Consider the following 27,796-nt stretch of genomic DNA (forward strand, 5'->3'; position numbering starts at 1 on the left):
GCATCTCAAGCTCAGTGGTTTTAAGGGTCATGTTCTAATATCATGGCCTCCACAAAGCCTTCCTTGATTCCTGCTAGTTGCAGGTAGCACCTTTTTCGCTTTGTTGGCACTTTATTTGTTCCTCCCTCAGATCCTTGCTGAAGTTTATGTCTGGTGTTGCCATTAGACTGTAAGTTTTTTGAAGGCAGAAGCTGTGTCTTCTTTAACTTGGCTTCAATGCCTGACACAGAGTAGGTGCTCAAAGAGGTTAGTAACATTTAAGTTAAAAGAGAATGGATTGGTAACAGTTTTTTTATTTTTTGAGACAGGGTCTCGCTTTGTCACCCAGGCTGGAGTGCAGTGGTGTGATAATGGCTTACTGCAGCTTCAGCTTCCTGGGCTCAAGTAATCCTCCTGCCTCAGCCTCCCAAGTAGCTGGGACTACAGGCATGCTCCACCATGCCTGGCTAATTTTTTTTTTTTTTTTTAATGTAGACTTGGTGGTGAGGGGTGGGGTTGGGGGGGGCGGGTCTCATCATGTTGCCCAGGCTGGTCTTGAACTCCTGGGTTCAGGTGATCCTCCTGCCTTGGCTTCCCAAAGTGCTGGGATTATAGGCAGGAGCCACTGTGCCTGGCTAGTAACAGTTTTATATGCCAAAGACCCAGGAATTTTAATTGTCTGTTAACCAATTTTAACTGGAGTCAGCTGGAGCTAATAGTGTGCTGTGGCTGCTGATGAGCAGAAGGCAACCTTGGATTGTATTAAATCACAGGCTCATCTCCCATAATCCCTCCACCGGCCACTTCCTGCTCCCCACTAAGCAGCCCACAGTGCAACCTCCCTGAACTTCTTCTGCTTCCGCAAATCAAACATGTATTTTCATGCCCCTGGGCCTTTGCACATGCTTCTCCCCACCCCCAAAGCCTTTCTTCTCTTTTGCTTATCAAAATCTTACTCATCCTACAGATCAGCTGTCACCTTTTAAATGCAGGGTTCCCAAATCACCACTCCTTTCTCTCATCTCGAGAATTAATGCTCCCTCTCCTGTGTGTCTGTAGTACTGGTTCATATCATCATCATCATCGTAGCAGCTACTATTTGCTAGTGCCTGTTCTATTCCAGGCACTGTTTTAGGCTCATGACATACACTAGCTCAGAACCATCTTACAACAACCCCTCAAGGTAAATGATAATAATGGTAAATACTTCTATGGTACTCACTCTGTGCCAGGCACTATTCAATGTGGTTTACATGCACTACCCATTTAATTCTGTACAACCACCTTGTAAGGTAGGTGCCATTATTTTATTTTTATTTTTATTATTAAAAATAATACCATCAATCAACTCACCCCAGGTAGGTACCATTATTATTGCCTATTTTCAATTAGGGAAGGGGGGCTTAGAGAAATTAAGTGACCTTTATGAGATCACATAGCCAGTGGGGCTGAAAAGCAGTATGGTTCCAGAATCCGTGCTGTAGACACTATGCTTAGTTGACTTTGTTGTCAAAGGAACCAAAGCTCAGAGAGGTTAAGTAATTGCCCCAAGGTCACACATTTAAGTGGCAGACATTGGAGCCAAACCCAAGCCTGCCTGACCCCAGGTCTACATGCCCCTTCTTATTCTGAACTACCTTTCTGTCTAGTAGGGGTTGGCAAGCTTTTTTGTATAAAGACCAAATTGAAAATATTTTAGGCTTGGTTGCAACTTTATGTTGCAGCGAGAAAGCAGTCATAGGCAACATGTCAATGAATGGGCATGACCGTGTTCCAATAAAATGCTATTTGTGAAACCTGAAACTTGAATTTCATATAATTTTCACATGTCATAAAATATTTTCCTCTTTTGGATTTTTTTAACCATTAAAAAATGTAAAAACCACCTGTAATCCCAGCCACTTGGGAGGCTGAGGCAGGAGAATCACTTGAACTTGGGAGGCAGAGGTTGCAGTGAGCCGGGATCATGCCACTGCACTCCAGCCTGGGTGACAGAGTGAGACACCCTTTCAAATAAAATAAAATAAAGTAAAGTAAAATAATAAAATAAAATAAAATAAATAAAATAAAAGAAAATAAAATAATGAAATGTAAAAACAATTCTCAATTTATGGCCCTACAAAACCAGGTGGTGTGCTGGATTCAGCCATGCATGGGCCATAGTTTGACAACCTTACTTTATAGCATCGTGACATTATAGAAAGATTAGATAGGCATGATTTGACTTTTTGCTCTCTTTTTCCTAGAACAGTTCCGCTCAGGCCCCAGAGATAGATACCCAACTGAGAAAACATGAGTCCTTTGGTAAACAAGATCCACATTCCCTAAAAGAAGTTCAGAGACCACGTGTCCTTCCCTGAGCGCACCTCTTGGGGTTGCACCCTCAACTCCAAGCAGTTTTTCAGGCTATTCTAACTATTTTGAGAAAAGAAGTAGGAAATGCATTTCCCCATCACTTTAGTTTTGAGGTGAGGTTCTAAGGGTGCTCTGGGCAGTTGTCTAGCTGGCTAGTCTTGTATTTGACTCTGAAATTGAACTGGACTAAGAACTCTAGACCTCAGGCAATGATTCCTTGATTGTGCTCTTGGGAGTGGAAGAGACCAGTCAGGGCAGAGTTGCTGGACCAGAGGAGGAGAAGGGGACCACAGTCCCAGTGTGGTTGGGGATCAGAGGGCAGGACACACGGCTCAGAGAGGCTTCAGAGCTTAATACGTTGAAATAATAAAAGGCTTCAGGACTTGGCAATGTTTTGTTTTAATTCAACTATAAAGGGGTTTAATATGCTTCAGGCTTAGGAATATAAATACTGCTTAACATTTTTTATTCTGGTGAACTTATGTTAAAAGTTGCAAACCAGCATCTTTTTTTTTTTTTTTTTTTTTTTTTTTGTAGAAACAGGATCTTGCTATGTTACCCAGGCTGGCATTGAACTCCTGGCCTCAAGTGGTCCTTCCACATCAGCCTCCCAAAGCACTGGGATTACAAGCGTGAGCCACTGTGCCTGGCCAAGCAAACCAGCATCTTGCAAACAAACTTTCAGAACAAAATCTGTTTCAAACAGAGATGATCTATGTATGAAAGTACACTGACTTAAAAATGATTTCTTTTTGTGGTTTTGAGAGAAAATCTAGTGATTATTTGTAGCAATTAGCAACACAGTAGGGGGAATTATTAAGATAGGATTCAGATTGGTGAAATAAACTCTTGCAAGTAAAACTTAAGATAAAATGCCACTTGAGAAGATGTTCACCGCAAAGGTGGTAACCTTATTTTTTAAAATGCTTTTAATTGAAGTTTTATCTACATACAGGAAAGTGAACACCACGTGGGTATACAGCTTGGTGGATTTTCACAAACTGCACGCACTTGTGGAACCAGCATCCAGATCAGGAAGCAACAGATGTCCTTTAAAACATCAAGAACTGGGCCAGGCATGGTGGCTCACCCCTATAATCCCAGCACTTTGGGAGGCCAAGGTGGGCGGATCACCTGAGGTCAGGAGTTTGAGACCAGCCTGGCCAACATGGTGAAACCCCGTCTCTACTAAAATTACAAAATTAGCCGGGCCTAGTGGCATGCACCTTGTAATCCCAGCTACTCGGGAGGCTGAGGCAGGAGAATCACTTGAACCCGAGAGGTGGAGATTGCAGTGAGCTGAGATTGTGCCATTGCATTCCAGCCTGGGCAAAAAGAGTGAAATTTCATCTATTAAAAAAAAAAAGAAAGAAAGAAAAAGAAAAAGAAAAAGCAAGAACTGGTTTATTTGTAGGAAGGGAATAGGAGTAGAGACCTGGTCTGAAGAGCTGGCTACAACCTGGAGCAGTAGCTCATGCCTGTAATCCCAGCACTTTGGGAGGCTGAGGCAAGAGGATTGCTTGAACCCAGGAGTTGGAGACCAGCTTGGGCAACATAGTGAGATCCTTGTTTATACAAAAATAAAAAATAAAAATAATTAGCTGGTCATGGTGGCACGCAACTGTAGTCCCAGCTCTTCAGGAATGTGAGGCAGGAGGATTGTTTGAACCTGGGAGGTCCAGGCTGCAGTGAGCTCTGATTGTGCCACTGCACTCCAGCCTGACAGACGGAGTAAGATCCTGTCTTAAAGAAAAAAAAAAGGGGTGGCTAGGAAAAATGTCTTCAAACTGGGTTTGCATAGAAAACAACTTTGTTTGAGATGTCTTGGAGAAGGCTGATGGGAATTACTGTGTGTGTTGGTGACACTTGGAGCTGCCAATGCTTTGAAGTCAGACTCTAGTTGGGTCTAACTTTGCCTCTGCCATTCCTTGCTGTGAGACTGTGGGCAAGATTGCCAACCTCTTGAAGCCTCTGTGATTGTGACATGATAATCTCTAAAATACAGCATCTCTTGTTCACGATTATTTCCTCAGAATCTGTTACAGTGCCTGCCACACAGGACACCCTAAGTAAATGTCTTTTTTAAAGGACATGAATAAAACAATTAATAAATAATATGTGCAAAGTACTCAGTATAGTACTTGGAAGATGTTCAATGAATGTAAAATCAAGTTACAAAATGACCCATTGACCCAGTAATGCCACACTTGTGAATATATACATTCCCAAGAAAATCATCCCACATAAAAGTAATTTACCGGCCGGCTGCGGTGGCTCATGCCTGTAATCCCAGCACTTTTGGGAGGCTGAGGTGGGTGGATCACGAGGTCAGGAGATCGAGACCATCCTGGCCAACATGGTGAAACCCCATCTCAACTAAAAAAATACAAAAATTAGCTGGGCATGGTGGTATGCTCCTGTAATCCCAGCTACTTGGGAAGCTGAGGCAGGAGAATTGCTTGAACCCGGGAGGTGGAGGTTGCAGTGAGCCGAGATCGCGCCACTGCACTCCAGCCTGGTGACAGAGTGAGACTCCATTTCAAAAAAAAAAAAAAGTAACTTACCTATACCTTACGTACATAAAGTTGTATCTCTACACGTGCACTTATGTACATATATATAGCTAATTATAGTGAAATACGGAACTAACCCAAAGACAATGAGGAATAGCTGTGCAGTTAGGAATTGTTGAAACCACGGAAATCTATTTAGCTGATATCTAGCAAGTGTGAAGACACTGTTGAAATTTTAAAAAGCTTAAATCTGAAAAATATTTAGAAGATATATACAAGTGTCTATTTGTTAGATAGTGAAAACTAGTAAGATTTTGGAGTGAAAAAGTTTAGAGATGGTTACACCTTTTTTTTCTAAAGTTGCTTAAGGTTTTTGGAATTGCTTCCCTTTCACCACAAGAACAAAGCACTGGCTGGGCACGGTGGCTCACGCCTGTAATCCCAGCACTTTGGGAGGCCGAGGTGGGTGGATCACCTGAGGTCAGGCATTCAAGACCATCCTGGCCAACATGGCAAAACCCCTTCTCTACTAAAAATACAAAAAAATAGCCGGTCATGGTGATGGATGCCTGTAATCCCAGCTACTCAGGAGACTGAGGCAGGAGAATCACTTGAACCCAGGAGGCAGCAGTGAGCCAATATCACGCCACTGCATACAAGCCTGGGGGACAGAGCGAGACTCCTTCTCAAAAAAAAAAAAAAAAAGAAAAGAGAAAAGAACAAAGCACTCAGCCCCACTTCCCAGCTGGGGAGCCCCCATGGGCTCACCCATCCTGAGAAAGGCCTGCTTTTGCTGTGATGTCCCTGCTAGGCTATGAAGGGGCTATTGAAGGTGCTGGCTAGAGATGGGTTGCTGAGGAGCGTGGTGACTTCCTGGCCATTTAATTGTGTGAGATTCATGGTGGACTCAATTTCCTTAGTGAATGAATCAGCTGCTACCAGCACAGGTCCTTTGTCCAAAGCTCCTTGAGGAGGATGACATTTAGATGTATTCTCTGTAATTGATAGGCCATCCCCAACTGGCGATGGACTCACATTTTTTAAAAAAGACAGCTGAGGATTCCATCAGCATTTTGAAGTAAGCTGCCTCCACCAAAGCCCAGCTAACTTCAACCCTGCAATAATAACAATCAGTTAAGAATAGTCATAATTTCACTTTAGCTCTATATTATGATGTATTGTTCTAAAAAGACTTTCTCGCAAAACCAACAAGAGAGCATTTCCAAATGTACAAAGTATTGTAAAAGTACAAACGGAAATTATTTCTGTATTGTTATCATTTCCACCTGATCTATATGAGCTCCCAGTGAAGAGGGCAGGGCAAATCTGATTCCATTTTACAACTGAGAAGACGAGCCATTTCAGCAGAGTGGTGGTTTCCATGTCAAATGTACATAGAGGTATTTTGGGAACACAGCAGGGGGCGTCTGATCTGGCAGGGGCTGGGGAGCACTGGTGGTCAAGGAAGGCTTTCCAGAAGGAGTGGGAGTTGGGGGCTGAGTGAAGAGCAGGTCTTTCCAGCCAACAGGATGGCACGGAGCGAGCCTGTGGAGGGTGTCAGGTGGAGAATGGGTGTCTGTTAGCACGGCCGTTAGAATTGAGGCCAAAAGGAAACCAGGATTTCCTACTGAACAGCCTCAGTTCTCCGGAGGAGGAAATGGGTTAGGATGTCTCTTCCCCTAATCCCTCACTTGTGTCTATCTTGGTCTCTTTGCCAGAGTGGGCAGAAGGGCCCAACTCTGTTGCTTTTGCAACGTGAAGCCTCCCTTCCCTCCTCTGTCTCTGTGCGTGTGAACCCTGGAGGCCTGTTGAGGGACCCTTTTCATGAAAATGGTAGAAAGAGGAAAAAGGGCAAGAGCATCATATTATGGAGACCCCAGAGGCTCTGGAGGTGAAGGCTCATTAATTCTATCTGATTCAAGGCCTGAGAAGAACGGCCTGGAGGGCCACTCAGTGTCATCACCCATGACGCTCTCGTAACTCTTCCGTACGAAGAGACATACTTGGGCCACTCTTGCCAGTTAGCCACTTGGGAAATACCACGGAAGACTCACTTTTTTCACCCAGAAGCCCTTTTAGGGGGAATTTCTTTAGGAGAAATTCCGCTGAATTCAAGCCCATCAGACTTACATGCTGATGATGTAACTCGCGGCGGCTCACTCCTGGACACATGTGACCCATTCTGAAGATTATCTGTCATGTCCATATAGGGTATGGCTCTGCCTTGGACCGCAGCTCCTCCCCTACCTCTCCTCCTCCCACAGCTCCATAGTTAGGCATCTGCCAAGGCTCCTCCTCTCCTCAAGGCTTGTCATCCATCTTTACTGCTGCACAATAATGCAGCGGTTTATGTTTTCATATTCACTGCAGCAGGTAATAAATGTTCCTACTTTGGCTTCAGTTTTAATAAAACTATCAGAAACTACTTTACAGTTTGGGAAACTGAGGCCCTGAAAGCTGACTTGATGGGCCACTTGGGGTCAGAACTGGCTGGCACATGAGGGTCACTTGATTGAACAGAGACTTTTTCTCCTTTCTGACTCTCTAGGTAGCAAAGCTTAGACAGGAGTCTCTTTCTTTCTCTTTTTGTAGCCATGTCTGGGTGTGAGACACACAGAACACCCTTTGCTGGAGAAACCTCTTTTGTGCTACTTTAAATTACCTACTTAGAGTTAATAACTGTTTATCATTATATTTAGTAATTGTTATTTGAGAATGTTATTAATAGGGACTACTTACTGTGTGTTTACTATGTACATACAGTATGTTTATATTATGCACCTGCTAAGAATTTTGCACTCTAGGCCGGGCACAGTGGCTCACGCGTGTAATCCCAGCACTTTGGGAGGCCGAGGCGGGCAGATCACTTGAGCCCAGGAGTTTGAGAGCAGTCTGGCCAACACGGTGAAACCCTGTCTCCACTAAAAATACAAAAATTAGCCAGGCATGGTGGTGGTGCCTGTAATCCTAGCTACTTGGGAGGCTGAGGCAGGAGAATCACTTGAACCCGTGAGTTGGAGGTTGCAGTGAGCCGAGATCACACCACTGCACTCCAGCCTGAGCGACAGAGTGAGACTCTGTCTCAAGGAAAAAAAATAAAAGAATTTTGCACTCTAAGCTCTAAGCACACTTAATACTCTCAACAACCTGTGATGCAGATATAATATTATTATATTGATTTTACAGAGGAGGAAACTGAGGCTTAAGGAGGTTAAGAAAATCTTCTAAGTTCGTCCATAGGTAGTCGGTTGGGCAGCTCGGATTCAATGCCAGGTCTACCTGACTTTGAAGCCCATGACCTTAACAATTATGCCTTATGGCCGGGCGCGGTGGCTCACACTTGTAATCCCAGCACTTTGGGATGCTGAGGCGGGCAGATCACAAGGTCAAGAGATCGAGACCATCCTGGCTAACATGGTGAAACCCCATCTCTACTAAAAATACAAAAATTAGCCAGGCCTGGTGGTGGGCGCCTGTAGTCCCAGCTACTAGGGAGGCTGAGGCTGGAGAATCGCTTGGACCCGGGAGGCGGAGGTTGCAGCGAGCCGAGATCGTCCCACTCTACTCCAGCCTAGGCAACAGAGCAAAACTCCATCTCAAAAAAAAAAACAAACAAAAAAACCCCCAAAAAACCAGTTATGCCTTATTAATTTCCTTTTGCAGATATTCACACAGGAAATTTGGCTTTAGCTCAGTCAGTTTATTGAAAAGTTTATTTAAATAACCAAAAGGGCTGGGTGTGGTGATTCATGCCTGTAATTCCAACATTTTGGGAGGCTGAGGCGAGAAGATCACTTGAGCCCAGGAGTTCGGGCCCAGCCTCAGCAACAGAGTGACACCTTGTCTCTACACAAACTAAACAAAATTAGCCGATCACGGTGGTGAGTGCTCATAGTCCTACCTATGAGGCTGAGGTGGGAAGATCACTTGGGAGGTGGAGGCTGCAGTGAACCATCATTGTACTCTGTCTCCAGCATGGGAGATAGAGCAAGACTCTGTCTCAAAAAATAAATAAAGGTGGCCAGTGGCTGTGTGCGGTGACTCACGCTTGTAATCCCAGCACTTTGGGAGGCCAAGGCGGGTGGATCATTTGAGGTCAGGAGTTCAAGACCAACCTTGGCAACATGGTGAAACCCTGTCTCTACCAAAAATTACAAAAATTAGCTGGGTGTGATAGTGCATGCCTGTAGTCCCAGCTGCTCGGGAGGCTGAGGCATGAGAATTGCTTGAACCAGGAGGTGGAGGTTGCAGTGAGCTGAGATCGAGCCACCACACTCCAGCCTGGGCAACAGAGCAAAACTCCATTTCAAAAAAATAAAATTAAAATAAATACATAAATAAATAAATGCCCGAAGCGTGTACATTTTTCCTAATTCTGGCCCTGCTACACTGGGGTAAAATAAAACTTAAGGCCAGGTGCGGTGGCTCATGCCTGTAATCCCAGCACTTTGGGATGCTGAGGTGGGAGGATCGCTTGAGCTCAGGAGTTTGAGACCAGCCTGAGCAATATAATGAGACCCCCAACTCTATTTATAAAAAATAAGATAATTAAATTAAATTAAAAAAATAAAACGTAGAAATGTCTTAAGAGCTCTTGGCTCTGGACTAAGTCACAAATGCATATATTTAAGTTGCCTCTTGGTCTAAGGATCTAAAGTTTAACCAAAGCCTATGGAGCCCTCAAGGAGTCCTTCCTCAAAGGTCTAGTCTCAAATGGGGTCCATGACCATGGTGTGTGACAGTAACCTGGTGTGAGTCTGGAGAAAGAGTCCAGGTAAACATTTGGCAAAGTGGTCCCTCCGATATGGACATTCAGTATTTGGCATTTCCGATAGTAGTGAAATGGATAACTTGATGGCTTCCTATAATTCCCAGATGCCAGGTTTTGTGCTAAATCAGACTCTTTACATTCTGAATCCTTACAATGATCACATGAGGAAAGTCCTTTTCTTATTTTCATTTTTATGAGAAAACCAAGGTTCAGAGAGGTTAAGTAATTTGGCCAAGGTCACCTGGCTTACCTGTGTTTAAAAACACGAATATGTGAGTATCATGTGAATTATTTATTTGGCTAACTCATTGGCAAAGGCTATTAGGTATAATTAAACAACAAAGACGGTGGGTTGATGAGGATAAAAATGTCCTGGCAGCCGGGCGCGGTGGCTCACACCTGTAATCCCAACACTTTGGGAGGCTGAGGCAGGAGGATCCCTGAGGCCAGGAGTTCATGACCAGCCTGGGCAACATAGTGAGACTGTGTCTCTACAAAAAAAGCAAGAAATTAGCCTGGTGTGGTGGCACACACATGTAGTCCCAGCCACTCGGGAGGCTGAGGTGTGAGGATCTCTTGAGCCCAGGAGGTCCAGGCTGCAGTGAACTGTGATGACAGCACTGCACTCCAGCCTGGGCGACAGAGTGAGATCCTGTCTCAGAAAAAAGAAAAAGAAAAAAAAATGTTTTGGAAAGGAATGCCAGGATTTAGAGAAGTGACTTAAAAATTATGTTTTAAATCAGACGTGTAGGTTTGCTTTGTATTGCCCTGCACGACATACATCAGGAAGATCGCCAAGGAGGGGAGGTTACAAGCCCAGGTTGCAGTAATAACCTTTACTCTGAATTTTGGTCTGAAAGACTTTTCCTTCGTCTGGAGCTGGGCTGGCCTTGTGATATTGTGCCGCAGCAGACACGACACTGTCTCCAAAGCGGAGCTCATTGCCTGGAGCTTTCCCACTGCACTGAATGAGAATTTATTTGGCCTTTCATGAAATTCAGATTGTCCCATTTATGCAGTCCTGTTTAAGTGACAGGCACTGAATATGGTTGCTTTCAAGCAAGTTATTTTGTTTAACCAGGGGCATAGCGGAGTTCAGGATACACAGATGGCCACCAAAAATGTTAAAAGAAAGAAATAACGTAATCCTCACAGCATCTCTGAGAAGTGGTTCCAAAATTTATCACAATCTTGCAGATGTGTAAGCTGAGGCGTGGAGTTCAAGCAGTGTGCTCAAAGCCACGTGTAGGTGACAGTGCCTGATTTCAGATACAGATAACTCTAAGGCCAGTCTGTTGCATCTCTTACCAGTTTTTGGAAAAACCTCAAGGGAAAAACCACAGCAAAGTTTTAGAGTTCTAGTAATTTCTTTTCCCCTATTACAACACATATTCCCATAAACCAAGGACTGTGTGATTAGTCAATAAACAAAAAGAAATGCATATAGTATCTGTCGCTCATAACATTCTTGTTTCTTGCAGTTTCCAACGTGGCTAGATCCGTCAGAGACTGAAGCCGTGGAGAACGCTCTCGGGGCCTTTGCCACTTCTTGGAGTAGAAGCCGACAGAGAGCTGTTTGGAAACGTCTTCTTCACACACCAGGTTGCTACTGAGGTTTTTTCATGTTGCAATCAGAGCAGTTGCTTGTGCTTTTTAGTGCTTGAGTGATTTTACAGATAAAGTCAGCTTCTGCTTCTTGACCGGGAGGCATTGTGTGTGTGTGTGTGTGTGTGTGTGTGTGTGGTGTGTGTGTGTGTGTGTGTGTTAGGGGAAGACAGATCTAAGCTCTCCCTGTGAGGGGAAGAGTGGATTGCACAAGTGGGGTTGGATGGCTACACTGAGATTGCCCCACATTTAATCAGTTTGCCAATGAGGAAGCCCCTTGTCTTCAAAAAAGGCAAGAAAGAAAGTAAGACTTCATTTTCCCCCTTCTCTTTCTGTTCCAGTTGAAGACTAGGCTTTGGAGGTTTTCAAAGCAGACTGTGCTTGGAAGGGCAGGGAGAAGTAACATTCTGCAAATCGCCGTCAGAGGTCCTGAGGACACAGACCTACCTGGCTTGCATTCCCCTTGCTGAATGGCGTGTGCTGCAGCTGCCCACTGAGAGCTCTTTTTCCTGGGATTCTGGACTTGAGAGTAGGAGAGCAGGCTGGGAAGATGCTGAGTTCCATCAAGTGTGTGTTGGTGGGTGACTCTGCTGTGGGGAAAACCTCTCTGTTGGTGCGCTTCACCTCCGAGACCTTCCCGGAGGCCTACAAGCCCACAGTGTACGAGAACACGGGGGTGGACGTCTTCATGGATGGCATCCAGATCAGCCTGGGCCTCTGGGACACAGCCGGCAATGATGCTTTCAGAAGCATACGGCCCCTGTCCTACCAGCAGGCAGACGTGGTGCTGATGTGCTACTCTGTGGCCAACCATAACTCATTCCTGAACTTGAAGAACAAGTGGATTGGTGAAATCAGGAGCAACTTGCCCTGTACCCCTGTGCTGGTGGTGGCCACCCAGACTGACCAGCGGGAGATGGGGCCCCATAGGGCCTCCTGCATCAATGCCATGGAAGGGAAGAAACTGGCCCAGGATGTCAGAGCCAAGGGCTACCTGGAGTGCTCAGCCCTTAGCAATCGGGGAGTACAGCAGGTGTTTGAGTGCGCCGTCCGAACTGCCGTCAACCAGGCCAGGAGACGAAACAGAAGGAGGCTCTTCTCCATCAACGAGTGCAAGATCTTCTAAACCCCAAAAGACTTCACACAACACTTATGTATGCGCCCCAAAGACTAATGGGGAGAGGGAGGGCCGGGAAGCCAGGAAAGCTTGGTGTTTTCTCTGGGTACACCCCAAGCAGCGTCTCCTTTTGGATACAGTTATTGATGAGGCTTGGCCACTGGATGTTTTCACTAACTACACTCTACAAGTGAACTCCTTGCCCGGGCCAGTTAGAAAATCCCTTGGGGAACTGTAATGAATATTCCATCTTTGATTTAAAAAGTGAAATAGTCTCCATAATTTTGGACGATGAAGTGAGTTTTTCAAAGAATTCCATATTTAAAGACACATTTTATTTAACTAATAACAAAATGTATTGCTTTTGTATATATTTAGTTTTCACACTTGGAAAATCTTTTCCTACATCCTCGAAAACATAAACTCCTCTGTGAGTGAAATGCTCGTACGAAGCTCTGCCATATGTTTGTAGTGTTATTATTTTCACCTCAAGTAGAAAGCCTGTTGAAACCACTTGGCTGCTGGATTTAAATGGGTAATCAAATTTAAAAATGACCATAAATGAATCTTTGCAACTTGTTTTCTACTTACCTGTTATTCAGCGTTGGATATAAAATATAGTTCCATAAGATATCCTAATACTGCCTAATGATTTTAAAGTTATCACTATATTTTTCTGAAATGATAAAACATCATTCATTTATTTATTATATTGTCTTTCACTCAACTCCAGTTATGCACTAAATATTCTCCTCTCATTCACCAAGACTGATTGAAACACCGTCTTTCAGGTAGAGAATCAGACTGCTCCAAGCAATGGCAACAGGACTTGGAACAGAAGCAAGAGAGTGTCACTTTCACTTCTGGTAGGGTGGTTCCCAGGCGACTGCAGGTCCTGTGAAAGACAGGGGGCTCAAAGTTCTGTTAATTTCACAAATTTGTTATAAATTTGTCTAAACTGAGCTGTTGTGGCAATATAATTTATGAATTGTAAGGTCTGATTAGGATTATTGGGGGGATATCTACATATATATGTGTATGTAAGGGAAAAAAGGTAGAATTTACAGTCTTCAAAAAAGAAAAATCAAATTCCAAGCACAGGAAAAAGAAAGCTATATAGCAACTGCTCAGATAACAGAAAGTTATCAGGGGAAATACTGAATAAATAGACACACACATACTCGCACACAACCTGCTCTCACACATACAACTCAAACCCCATTCTATCGAATAGTTTAAAAGCAATGGTGTTGCTCATCTGTTAAAGTTGAGAATAGAGGACTACATAACTTAAGGTAGAAATTGCAAAGGCTGGGTTGGGCAGGGTGCGGTGGCTCACGCCTATAATCCCAGCACTTTGGGAGGCTGAGATGGGTGGATCATGAGGTCAGAAGTTCAAGACCAGCCTGGCCAACATGGTGAAACCCCGTCTCTTCTAAATATACAAAAATTAGCTGGGTGTGGTGGGACATGCCTGTAGTTCTATCTACTCAAGAGGCTGAGGCAGAAGAATTGCCCGAACCTGGGAGGTGGAGGTTGCAGTGAGCTGAGATTGCGCCACTGCACTCCAGCCTGGGCAACAGAGGGAGACTCCATCTCAAAAAAAAAAAGAAAGAAAGAAAGAAAGAAATTGCAAAGACTGGCACCTAGATAGATCAATCAATTACTGCCCTAATCAAAACTTGGAAACACTCTGAACCACCTTTATGAAGGTACATCATTGTTATGGGGTAACGTGACTATTACACACAAAAGGTAAGGCGGCTGGCATAAATGACTTTGATTAGAATTATGTTGACATAGCCAAATCAGTTTCTCTGTTTCCTTGTGTAGTCAATTCCTTATAGCTAGAATCAGTATCAAAAACCAAATGTGTGCTCATTCACACATTGCTTTCTCCTTCTCTCTCTCCTCCTATCCACAGCCAGTAAAAGGCCTGGGACCAGGGTCTTGATCTCTGGTGGGAGGATTGCCTCGGTTCCCTGGGGCTGACACAGCTGCCTTCACCCAGACTTCTCAGCTCTCCAGGCCGTGGCTTGTACTCACCTCTAAGTCACCCGCCTCCCTTGACTGGAGAGCCCCTGTCTCTAGTTCTCAGCTCAGGGTTGGGGGGCTTGAAAGATGACCAGGCAGGGGAGGGGAAGGGATCTCATATCCCCTGATATCCCTGGGATTCTCTTCTTCTCCCTCAACACACAGAGTCTTAAGTCACGAATGCGGGTGTTCAGGGCCAGCCTTTGTGGTGAGAAGTATTTAACATGTCAGTGGGAAGGAATTTCTATTCACTGCAGTGGGCTGTCCCCCAGGCTTTTCTTTCTCTCTTGTTGAAGAGAGATGGGGGTGGGTATCTGAAAGTGGGAAGGGCCACCGTACATGATCCTAAGTGAGGGAAGAGGAGGTGGTTCCACAGTGGCAGCAGAGCAGGAAGGGAAGGCCAGAGAGGGCACACTCAAATGGCTTTGCTGTCAACTGGGCAAGGACACACAGGTGAGACCTCCACCTGTTGGCTGGAGCCAAGCTTAACAGCTCCCTCTGGGAACCCTCACACCTGAGACCAGGAATCTATGTGTAAACCCTTTCCAGTGGCGGAATCTGGAAGAAATGGAACCAATAAGTGTCTGTCTTCCTGCTAGACTGCTGTTCTTGAAGGTAGTACTGCCTCCTGGTCTCCTCAGTGTCCCCAGGGCTCAGCACAGGGAAGGCAATGGAGCTAAAGTTGTGTTGAATTGAAATGGAGAGAAAGACAGTAATTGGGCTTCTGTGCCACACAGTGGTTATAGAAAGGAAGCAGACCCTCACCAGCCTTGCAGGGGTAAGAAGAAAAATAGGTCATATGGGTAGAATCCATGTGTTGTGTGTTCTACATGAGCACATACTTACTTTTGTCTACCTAGATGCAGACACAGTTTTCTTAGACTTTAAAATTTGTGGTACCTTTTGTAGACTATTGTATATCAATTCTTAACTATTCCAAGTAGCAGCATTAAATATGTTCTTGATGACATTAAAGAGTTAATTTTCATGGTCAGGTAACTCATTCTTGTCTCTGTCAGCCTGGGCTGCTATAGTGGAAAACCATAGACTAGGGGGCTTCAACAACAGAAATTTCTCTCTCACAGTTCTGGAGGCTGGGAAGTCCAAGGCCAGGGACAGCATGGTTGGGTTCTGGTGAGACCCCTCTGCCTGGTTTGCGATGGGTGTCTTCTTGCTGTGTTCTCACATGGTAGAGCAAGAGATCATCTTTCTGGTGTTTCTTCTTCTAAGGACAATAATCCCATTCATGAGGGCTCAACCCTCATGATCTAATACCTCCCAAAGTCCTCACCTTCAAATACCATCACACTGTGGATTAGGCCTCAACATTTCGAGATTTGTGGGGACACAAACATTCCATCCATAGCAATTCTATTCTGTCTTACTTTACACTGACTAGTTAACTGGGCAGCAGAATCCAGTGCGGTGAGTGACAAGAAAGCTAGAAGCATCCTGATTAAGTTTGTTCAGTGCTTCAGATGTGCTGTGCCGGCCACCGAGTGAAGCATTCTTTTGCCACATGTGTGTAGGCCCACATTATACTGAGTCCCATCTTACATGAGGAAACTGAGGCTCAGCATGTTGATGTGACAAGGCCAAGCCCATGCAGCAGGTGAGTGGCTGCCCCAGGAGTCTCAAGTGGGTCTGCTCAAAACCACCCTGCCTCACTTCCTCCCAGAGCAGCTTGACTGAATGGCTTTGCCACATCCGACCTCATGTAGCTTGCAGCTCCACCCCTGTCAGTCAAGTAGCCTGTATTTTTAAAAATATATTTTTATTTTATTATTATTATTTTTTATTTTTTTGAGATGGAGTCTCGCTCTGTCACCCAGGCTGGAGTGCAGTGGCGCGATCTCTGCTCACTGCAAGCTCTGCCTCCCGGGTTCACGCCATTCTCCTGCCTCAGCCTCCCGAGTAGCTGGAAAAATATATTTTTAAATAAAATATTCCAAGTCTGACCTTTGTCCTGCCCTTTTCTTTCTGGCAATGAGAATGGGACCCACCTATGTCGCACAACACCATCATTTGCAAAGGTCTCCGTTCCAATCCTTGGTATTTAAAGCATAATTCCAAAGGCTGATTGCATATAAATGGGCAGAGATGAAATACACCATGATTTAATGTTATAAAAAGCTTGGGAAATATTCTCTTTTTTTTATTAAAAAACTTTTTTTGAGATAAGGTTTTGCTCTGACACCCATAATGGAGTGTAGTGGTGTGATCATGGCTCACTGCAGCCTCAACTTCTGGAGCTCAAGTGATCCTCCCACCTCAGCCTCCCAAGTAGCTGGGACCACGGGTGCATGCCACCAAACTTGGCTAATTTTAAAATTTATCGTAGAGACAGGGTCTCACTATGTTGCCCAGACTGGTCTTGAACTCCTGGGCTCAAGCGATCTTCCCACCTTGGCCTCCCAGAGTGCTAAGATTACAGGTGTTAGCCACTGTGCCCAGCCAATATTCTGTTTCTCTTCATTTTTTGCTTGTTTGTTTGTTTTGTTTTTTTGAGATGGAGTTTTGCTCTTGTTGCCCAGGCTGGATTGCAATGGTGCAATCTCGGCTCACTGCAACCTCTGCCTTCTGGGTTCAAGTGATTCTCCTGCCTCAGCCTCCCAGGTAGCTGAGATTACAGGCATGTTCCACTACGCCGGGCTAATTTTGTATTTTTAGTAGAAATGGAGTTTCACCATGTTGGTCAGCCTGGTCTTGAACTCCTGACCCTAGGTGCTCCACCTGCCTGGGTCTCCCAAAGTGTTGAGATTACAGGCGTGGGCCACCATGCCTGGCCAATATTCTCTTTTTCTTATCTCACTTTTCCACCCCTCAGGTTTCAGGTATTTCCTTTGAATAAGGAAGTGACAGGGAAGAGGAGAGTTTGGCTCTTTTCTTTCAAGGATTACATACTTAGGAGGGGCCCTTTACCCAGAATGAAATGTGATGGAAGGACTCACTTTGGTGCATCTGTAGAGTTATGACATGACAGAGGGGACAGGGCTCTGTGAGTGCTCGGCCCCAGTGCTGAGAAAGAAATGCTTACAAGTCGAATGGGGTCAGTACAACTCAACAGTAAGAACCTACTTTTCCTGACACTGTATCTGTCCAGATAAAGCAAAGAAACATAATCAATGGCTAAGATGTCACGCAGGTTTTCACAAGAAAAGATAAGCTCTGAAAATTATTTGAGCTATAAGTTCATAAAAAGTTCTTGATTAAACCTAAAGTCTACATTAGCTTTTTGGTAGATTCTAAAATGCATCCTGACCTGGAACTCAATACTAATGGTAGATAAAAAGCCATGATGAGGGAGTGGAGAGACCAGACAATTGTGATGTATTTTGGGGTCAGAAAATCTGGGTTGTGTGTCTTTCAGCCTTAGTTTCCCTTTCTTAAAGCAGAGATATGAATTCCTAGGATACTATATAAATATTGGTACAATAATGATTGCGGGCTGGGCTTGGTGGCTCATGCCTGTAATCCCAGCACTTTGGGAGGGCAAGGCGGGCAGATCACCTGAAGTCAGGAGTTAGAGACCAGCCTGGCCAACATGGCAAAACCCTGTCTCTACAAAAATTAGCCGGGCGTGGTGGTGGGCACCTGTAATCCCAGCTATTCAGGAGGCTGAGGCAGGAATTGGGAGGCAGAAGTTGCAGTGAGCCAAGATCATGCCATTACTCCAGCCTGGGTGACACAGCGGAACTCCGTCTCAACAAAAAAAGATTGTGGAAGTGTTTTATATTTGTAAACTATTGTTCAAATGGTGTTGTTATTATGTTTTTGGTAGATCCCAATGCAGAGACATAGGCTGAACATTCCAGATCAGATTAGAATATCCTAAAACTTGTTAAAAAGTGGGTCATAGGATGAAAAATTGGCACAGACGTAAGCACCGCTTGTAACATTGTTAGCTAGAGTAAGATGAGTAAAACAATACTTAGGGATAATGATAATAGCAACAAAATACATTGGAATACATTGGAATGCCTGCTGGTTCCAGCACCCCTGGTAGGTACTTTGGGTACGTCATCTCATTTAATGCTCATAACAATTCACAAGGTAGATATTCTCTTCCTGTTGATAAGACACTGAGGCTGGGTGTGGTGGCTCATGCTTGTAATCCCAGCACTTTGGGAGGCCGAGTGGGGTGGATCACTTGAGGCTAGTAGTTCAAGACCAGCCTGGATAACATGGTGAAACCCCATCTCTATTAAAAATACAAAAATTGGGCCGGGCACGGTGGCTCACACCTGTAATCCCAGCACTTTGGGAGGCCGAGGCGGGTGGATCACGAGATCAAGAGATCGAGGCCATCCTGGCCAACATGGTGAAACCTTGTCTCTACAAAAATACAAAAATTAGCCGGGTGTGGTGGCAGGTGCCTGTAGTCCTGGCTACTCGGGAGGCTGAGGCAGGAGAATCACTTGAACCCAGGAGGCAGAGGTTGCAGTGAGCCGAGATTGCGCCACGGCACTCCAGCCTGATGACAGAGCGAGACTCTGTCTCAAAAAAAAAAAAAAAAAAAAAAATAGCCAGCCATGGTGGTGGGTGCCTGTAATCCCAACTACTTGGGAGGCTGGAGAATCACTTGAACCTGGGAGGCAGAGGTTGCAGTGGGCCGAGATCGTGCCATTGCACTCCAGCCTGGGCGACAAGAGCGAAAACTCTGTCTCAAAAAAAAAAAAAAAAAAAAAAAAAAAAAAAAAGAGAGAGAGACAGATATATAGAGATACTTCCCCTTTACAGTTACTTTTCAAAATGTCCCAGTTTTGGCCAGGAGTTTGAGACAAGCCTGGCCAACATGGCAAAATCCTGTCTCTACTGAAAATACAAAAGTTAGCCAGGCGTGGTTTCAGATGCCTGTAATCCCAGCTACTCTGGAGGCCAAGGCAGGAGAATCACTTGAACCCAGGAGGTAGAAGTTGCACTGAGCCGAGATTGTGCCACTGCACTCCAGCCTGGGGGATACAGGGAGACTATGTCTCAAAAAAAAAAAAAAAACAAAAACCAAAAAAACCACAAAATGTCCCAGTTTTACCAAGTAATTTTGGCATAATTAAACTTGACCAGCTAAAAATCATATCTATAATTATATTAAGTGTTCATTACACTTGCTAATTTAAGATGGTGACAATGATCCTTGTTACATACTACAGGGAAATGGTGATAGTGAGAGCTTGGCAGTCTTCCTACAGGAGCTTCCTTTTGTCATTCTTCCCAGAATAAAATCTCAGGTAATTCACGTCCCACTGTCCTGGCTGCTCTCTGCTTGCTGCCCCCACTCCTCCATTTCCATCTTCCACCCTTCTCTGCCCTCCTCTGGGCCTGGGAGACTAACCCTGTGGACTGAATCACCCGAATCTCTTCCTGCCTGGCTTCCACTTGAGTTCAGCCAGTGGACACTCTGGCAGGAAATCAGAGGGTAGCAGGGGAGAACAGTTGGGTGTTTTTTCCCTATACGTTTCTGGCTTTGGTGCTACTTATCTGGCAATAGTCATGAGTCCCTCTGTGGCTCCAGCTTCTACTGGGAAGTTTGTCTTCCATGGCTCCAGCTTCTACTGGGCCCTAGGGCGGTGCTTCCTCTCTTCGCCCTCAACCCTATGGGGGTAATGGCTTCCTGCTGGTCCTCGTCTTTGGATGCAGCAGCATCCTTAATGTGGTCCTTTGACCCTGACCTAAGTAGTGCTTTCATTCAAGTCTCTTCATTTGAACCACCTGGAATAAATCTCATTTCCTGTAGGACTCTGAGTGATACACTCATTAGTCATCTACATAGTCTGTCATTAAATGATTACTCAAATCCCTACTGAAGGATATGAGTTGCAGGTCTGGGCAATTGCTTTTTCCTGAGCCTCAAAACCTAGGAAATACCACTCTTAACATCCATTTGCTTGGAAGAGAAAGGAGGAGGTTGGTTAATTCTAATCTGAATGAACAAAAGAATAGTTCTGGGATAGCAACATTCAAAAATTGTGGATCTTCTAACAATATATTTATGTTCAAGAAGCTCTGCTATTATCCATAATATATAAAGAACAACTATAAATCAATAAGAAAAACAGCCCAGTTTTAAACTGGATATTTCCCAGAAGAAAAAATATACATGACCAATAAACACTCACTTGTACTCAGGGGAATGAAAACAAACCTATCCATAAAATACCATTTTCAAACCACAATATTGGCAAGAGAATTTAAAAATATGACATTGGCTGGGCATGGTGGCTCATGCCTATAATCCCAGCACTTTGGGAGGCTGAGCCTGCCCAACATGGTGACACCCTGTCTCTACTAAAAATACAAAATTAGCCTGGCATGGTGGCGCATGCCTGTAATGCATTACTGATACACTAATGAGTGTATCACTCAGCTACTCGAGAGGCTGAGGCAGAAGGATCACTTGAACCTGGGAGGTGGAGTTTGCACTGAGCCGAGATTGCACCACTGCACTCCAGCCTGGGTTACAGAGCAAGATTCTGTCTCAAAAAAAAAAAAAAAAAATTAGCAGGTGTGGTGGCATGTGCCTGTAGTCCTAGCTACTGGGGAGGCTGAGGCAAAAGAATCACTTGAACCTAGGAGGCAGAGATTGCAGTGAGCTGAGATCACATCATTGCATTCCATCCTGGGTAACAGGGCAAGACTCTGTCTCAAAAAAAAAAAAAAAAAAAAGAGAAAAGCATGACACTATTGACCATTAATAAGGAAATGAAACAATAGGAACTCGGATGCTGCTTGCAGGAGTGTAAATTGGTATAAAATTTTGGCGTTACTCAGCAGTGTTGAATATCCTATACTCTTAACCGAGAAATTTCATGCTCTAGAGATATGTTGGCATAGATTTTCTGGGAGACATATACGAAAATGTTATTGGTAGCATTGTAGATAATAGCAAAAACTAGAAATGACCCAATGGCATCAACAGAGAATGGCTAAAAAATGGTGTATTCACCCACGGAATATTATGCAGCAATAAAAAAGAATACATTTTAGCTATACATATTAATATGAATGAGCATAGACAATGTTGAAGGAAAAAAGCAAGTAGTAAAATAATATATGGAGTATGATTTCACTTATATGAAGTTCAAATGCAAGCAAAACATAATAGTATTAGGGTTAAAATTGTTTTCTGCCAAGTGTGATGGCTCACGCCTGTAATCCCAGCACTTTGGGAAGCTGAGGCGGGCGGATCATGAGGTCAAGAGATGGAGACCATCCTGGCCGACACTGGTGAAACCCTGTCTCTACTAAAAATACAAAAATTAGCTGGGCGTGGTGACGCATGCCTGTAGTCCCAGCTACTCAGGAGGCTGAGGTGGGAAAATTGCTTGAACCTGGGAGGGGGAGGTTGCAGTGAACTGAGATAGTGCCAATGCACTCTAGCCTGGCGATAGAGCGAGACTCCATCTCAAAAAAAAAAATTGTTTTAAACACAGAAATCATTAACACATCATTCAAGTAAGTGATTACCTCTTCTGGTCCCAGGGTGTCACAGGTATTGGCAATGTTCTATTTTTAAGTTTGGGACATAGGCACTTGAGTGTTCATTAATTTTTTCCTATTATTTATTCTTCAAAATATCCAGATATATTTTATGTATTCTTTTGTGGGTATGATATAATTAATTTAAAAAATTTAAAGTTCAGGTTCTAAAGCAAAACTGTCTGAACTTGAATCTCAGCTCTGCCACTCACTAGGCTCTGCAGCCTTGTGTAAGTTAACTAACCTCTCTGTGTGTCAGTTTCCCCATCTGTGAAATGGAGAAAATAACATAGTGAGCATTAAAGGAGCTAATGTGGGTAAAGGCTACATTATGTCTAGACAATAAATGGCAGCTGTGTCATTCTATTGTTATACACCTCAGAGCTGGCAGGATTCTACTGTTTATGGATGAAGACCATTATGTTTTGAGACCATTGCCTGACCTGCCTAAGCCCACAAATTGGTGGCAGACCCAGAACACCTCACTCTTCCTACTCTTTGCTGCTCTTTTCTGTAAACTTCCTAAGAAGAGAGGAACCTGGGGTTTTTACTTGTTCGCTTTTCATACACTTGCTTTTCAATCCGTGTTTGCTGTACTTGAATTCTTTCTAGTATTGCTTCTTAGCACAAATAGGTACCTTTCAGTATCTCACAGAAGGGATCAACAGAGGCTCAGTCCCTTATCATATGTGAAGACATCTCCATTCACTTGTTTATTCATTCAGAATATACTGAGTTCTTTAGGTTCTTTACGGGGTTGATTCGGAGAAAGTGGAGGACTCAATGACTCACAGAGCATCTCTCCATAGCTGGACTTGCTGTGTTGTTTCCTAATTATTTACTTATGTTTCTATCATTGCACCTTGGCCTTAGTGTCAAGCTGTGCAATAGCCAAAGTTCCCGCTTTCATAGAGTTTAAGGATTTAATTAGGGATAGGGGTGCGAACAGTAGTTACAAAATAAACAGATAAGATCAATGTAGCCAGGTGCAGTGGCTCACACCTGTAATCCCAGCACTTTAGGAGGCCGAGGCGGGCAGATCATGAGGTCAGGAGATCGAGACCATCCTGGCTAACACAGTGAAACCCTGTCTCTACTAAAATACAAAAAATTAGCCAGGCGTGGTGGCGGGTGCTTGTAGTCCCAGCCACTAGGGAAGCTGAGGCAGGAGAATCGCTTGAACCTAGGAAGCGGAGGTTGCAGTGAGCCGAGATCATGCCACCGCACTCCAGCCTGGGTGACAGAACGAGACTCTGTCTCAAAAAAAAGAACAATGAACAATGTAGATGGATGTTCGGTGCTATTAAGAAAATAAATTAGGAAACGGGAGAGAGGATATTTAGCATTTTGGTAGGAGAGGGAGGCCTGATAGAGGAGAGGCCCGAATGATGTTGACAGACCACATCAGTGATCTGGTTTTAACACAAACAACCTCTTTGAAAAAGAAAGCAGGCTTAGGTTTTTCCCTGTTGCCCTGAGAGGGACACACATGCTTTTTACCTTGATGAGTGTTCGATATTGCACAACGCCCTCCAGCAGTGACTGCCTTCATTGGGGATTCTAATCCATCTGTCTGCCTGCTGGGAATGACTGAATTGGGGCGGTTTCAGGGGATGGATTATCAAATAGAGCAGAACAGAAAATTGGCATGATTCATAGAACCAGGGTGGTGCTGGGGGGTTACACAGGCAAGCGGTTTCTAATGGATTCTGCACAAAAGGAAGGAAATGACTAGAACTCAGGGCCTACACAGGACTCAGAGTGAAGACCTCGCCTACAGGGCCCTGAGGAGCGATTCCAAGAATCTGCAGGCTGAGCATGTATGTTTGTGGCAGCACAGGCTTGAGAAGCAGCGAGGTTGCAGCTTGCTGGAGCCCAACTGTTGATGCAGTTGAACGTCCTTTGTAGCCATGTTTAAATAGAACATAATAAGGCAGCACAGTCTGCCTGTAGAACTTTTACACTAATTGAAACAGATAGGGGTGCAATTTACAAGTGAGTCACCAGAGCTAACCCAAGGGCAGTTGTTGCATCGTAGATCTGTTGTCTCGGGGAATTGACTTACTGAGGTGTTGGACTGAAGATATTTTTTTAAAAAGTTTTCAGACAGCCCTAGGTAAATCACTGCACATGTGTACTTCTCAAATACATCTCCTCCCTCTCCCCTTTCTCTTCCTCCTCTTCATCGCTTCTGTTTGCAGCCCGGGGGTACCTCTCTCACCCAATTTTGATTGCTCTAGCATCAAACAGTGGTGTGCCCATAGTAATGCTGAACCACATTTCTTAAGTGAATCTATCCTCACAGTCATCATCTCCGCACATTAATTCATTTAGTACTTTAAAATTTTCCAAAGTGCTTTTCCTTGTCTTATTATAACAATTGCCAGTATTTGGTCAGCACTCTAGAGGTTATATAGTACTTTGTGTACGCTGTCTCCTATGACATCACAGCAATGCTGTAGGTTATTATTACTTGACTCATTTTGCAGGCAAGGAAGCTAAGGTTCAGGAATGCTAAATGACTCATCTGTGCCCACGTAACTAATGCTTGGCAGAATCAGGATTTGTACTTAGATCTCTCGCTCCAAACTCCCTTTTTTCCATTTGATGATGCTTTCATCTGATGCTCAGGATGACCCTGTGAGGTGTTAGTATATGAGCTGAGGTCCAGGAGGGTGACATGGCTCATCCAGGCCACACACACATGCAGTCACTGACCAGAAGTGAGGTCTTCCATCCAAGCCTTGGCTGTCACTATTTTCACCCTTATTGTCAGAGCATTTTTTTTTAACTGAACCCACTTACTGTGTGGTTGTCTGCTAGGCATTCATTGAGTAAACAGATATCGATGCTATCTCTGTTTAACAAATGGAAAAGTCAGAAAGAAGGAAATAATCCATAAATCCAGGCCTCAAACTGTATTTACCTTACTTCTCTGGATACTGCATGCAAACCCATATAATTTTTTTTAATCTCTTGTTAGTGTAGACCCTTTCATTGAGCTCAAACCTAAATCAACACGGCAGAACCTTTTCCCCGGCTTCTCTGTTATTTACTGGACTCCCATTTTTTGGAGTTGAAGGGGACCTCAGGGAGGATTTAGCCCAATCCTATCATCTTACAGATGAAGAAACTGACTCTCCTCTTTGCCCAAGACACACAGATGGCTTCGGGCAAGTTGGGACTTGAGAGCCAGGCTTCGGCTCCCAAGGGCTCTCACTTCTTCCTGCAGGCCTCAGAACTTCCAGCCTCTAGCCTGGAGCTTTGGACTCTGCCTGTTCGTTTCAGGTTTCTGTGATGGAAGTTTCAAGGCTGCTGGGTGTGGTGGCTCATGCCTGTAATCCCAGCATTTTGGGAGGCTGAAGCGAGCAGATCACCTGAGGTCAGGAGTTCCAGACCAGCCTGGCCAACATAGTGAAACCCCGTCTCTACTAAAAATACAAAAGTTAGCTGGGCGTGGTGGTGGGCGCCTGTAGTCCCAGCTACTTGGGAGGCTGAGGCAGGAGAATCACTTGAACCCAGGAGGGAGAGGTTGCAGCGAGCCAAGATCATACCACTGCACTCCATCCTGGGTGACAGAGAGAGACTCCATCTCAAGAAAAAAAAAAAGAAAATGTCAGAGACAAAGGCTAGCACATGAAACCAGTAAGAGTACAGAACAGGAAGACACAGGACACGCCAGCCAGCCAGAGGCACTGCCTGGCTTATTAGCAATAAGCTCAACTGCTAGAGCTGTGAGTCCTGAACAACTCAGGCTGGGGCTTTGTGTGTTCAGGGGCACCCCAGAGATACTCTCCCACCCCTTTCCCCAAATACTCCTCAGGAAAATCTGCAATCTAGCCTGGTTGGCACAAGTGAAAGAAATCATAACGGAAAGAAATTCTTTATATTGATGTTTTTCTATGTCTATTAGGATAGACATAGAAAACCCACGGATATTGCACATTCATTGGTGAAAAGATTAGAAGCAATGAAACAAAAAGATGATAATAAAAATCACTTCAATAACTACTGTTACATCTTTTTTTGTCTCTACCCTTCCAGACTTTTTCTTATCCACATATGTGTGTATTTTTACAAAAATAGGTTCGTATGGTGCAATCTGATTTGCAATCTACTTTTTTCATTTATTATATTGTGAACAGCTTTCAGTATCAGTATATCAGTATGTTAATGAATATACATACTCCTACACTGTGTAATGGCAGGGTGTTAGCCTAGATTTTTCCCAGGAACCTGTAACCATGTTTGTTAATTGTATCCATGGGCTTCTAAGGGGTGTGTGTGTGTGTGTATGTGTGCATGCACACATGCATATATATATACACACACATATAGATATATACATACACATATATAAATAGCCTTGCTTAGACTCATAGTAATAACCTCAGATATACCCAGCACTATGTACTTTACATATATTAATTTATTTACTTATTGTAAGCACCCAAGATAAAAGTACAATTTTCATCCACCCTTTACAGATGAGGAAACTTAGTTAAGGTAAGACACTGGCATGTGGTAGAGTCAGGATTCAGTCCAGGCAACCTGGCCCCCAGCCTGGCCTCCTTACCACCACCCTTCCAATAATGGGCCCACCTATTAGGTTGCACACTCTAACTCCTTGGTTACATAAACTGGGAGGGTTTACAGGGAACATCCCAATCCTGGAAAGAAAAATCTTACAATGACAGATGTAAAGTCCAGAGAGTTCTTTTTTTTTTTCTGAGTCTTACTCTGTTGCCCAGGCTGGAATGCAGTGGTGTGATCTTGGCTCACTGCAACCTCCGCCTCCCAGGTTCAAGCAATCCTCCCACCTCAGCCTCCTGAGTAGCTGGGATTACAGGTGTGCGCCACCACGCCCAGCTAATTTTTGTATTTTTGGTAGAGACGGGGTTTTACCATGTTGGCCAGGCTGGTCTCCAACTCCTCACCTCAGGTGTTCTGCCTGCTTCAGCCTCCCAAAGTGCTGGGATTACAGGCATGAGACACCGCGCGTGGCCACAGAGATTTCTTTAACTTCCTTTCAAGTCACCTGCACGTTCCTTCCAGAGTGTGGCGACCATCGGCCGGCTCTCCTCTCTCTGTCTTTGCTGCTCCTTCGCATCCCCACCCCGGGCTCCATTTTTTTCTGCCTTCCTTCTCTGCCTTTCCTGCAAGGTTGGGCTCCATGGTGAAGGTGCTGTATCAGATCCCCTTTGTCCCCGGAGGAGGCTCAAGCCTTGCGGATGACCCAGGGTGGAACAGCTAGGAAACCAACACGCCTCCCTCTTGGTACTGTTGACACCAGTCAGAAGAAACTGCTGTGTGTTTTAGGCTCGCCTAGTCACTTTCCTCCATTTTAACAGACTTCCCCCCAGGAAGAAAGGGGAGGGGGCTGAGGGGAGGAAGGAAAGGAGTGGGGAAGGGGGGAAGAAAACCCCCATCCTGCCACAACACAGAGCCTCGGATTTCGCTCTGCTTCGATGCTAAGGTCTCTGATTCTCCCTGGTTCTTTCTGAAGCTTGGGGGTGGGGTAGGGAGAACATGTGCTGAGGCTTCAAGCTGCAGCACAGCTCTAAGAAGCTTCGGATGGGGATCCCTGAATGGACACCTTTAACTTCCCTCTCCTCCAGAAAAAGACTGGTCAGCTGAGGTGGGGCTGTTGTTAGGTTTGACTGGCTAAAAGTTTGTGTAGAGGGGACTCAGGGTTCCTTTCTCTGCCAGGGCATTTTCTTAGGAATGGAACCTCTCAGCTGGGCACAGTGGCTCACGCCTGTAATCCCAGCACTTTGGGAGGCCGAGGCAGGCAGATCACGAGGTCAAGAGATCAAGACCATCCTGGCCAACATGGTGAATCCCCATCTCTACTAAAAATACAAAACATTAGCTGGGCGTGGTGGCACACACCTGTAATCCCAGCTACTCGGGACGCTGAGGCAGAAGAATTGCTTGAACCCAGGA

The 27,796-nt window shown here is 44.6% G+C and overlaps 1 protein-coding gene across 3 annotated transcripts in view; it reads left to right on the forward strand.

Annotated features, from left to right (window-relative positions):
* Nucleotides 1–16,121, forward strand: part of RHOH (ras homolog family member H) — a 55,160-nt gene extending 39,039 nt beyond the window's left edge. For 2 of the 3 annotated variants that reach the window (XM_054485685.1, XM_054485686.2), the window contains exons 2-3: nucleotides 11,100–11,220; nucleotides 11,565–16,121. In XM_054485685.1, coding sequence (XP_054341660.1) covers nucleotides 11,774–12,349 — 576 coding nt within the window. In that variant the 5' untranslated portion in view covers nucleotides 11,100–11,220; nucleotides 11,565–11,773 and the 3' untranslated portion in view covers nucleotides 12,350–16,121. The remainder of the gene's footprint in view (nucleotides 1–11,099; nucleotides 11,221–11,564) is intronic. The other variant, XM_054485687.1, reaches the window with a different exon arrangement.
* The last annotated feature ends 11,675 nt before the right edge of the window (nucleotides 16,122–27,796 follow it).

This window comes from Pongo pygmaeus, chromosome 3, assembly GCF_028885625.2.
Source record: "Pongo pygmaeus isolate AG05252 chromosome 3, NHGRI_mPonPyg2-v2.0_pri, whole genome shotgun sequence".
In the NCBI taxonomy this organism is placed as follows: Eukaryota; Metazoa; Chordata; class Mammalia; order Primates; family Hominidae; genus Pongo; species Pongo pygmaeus.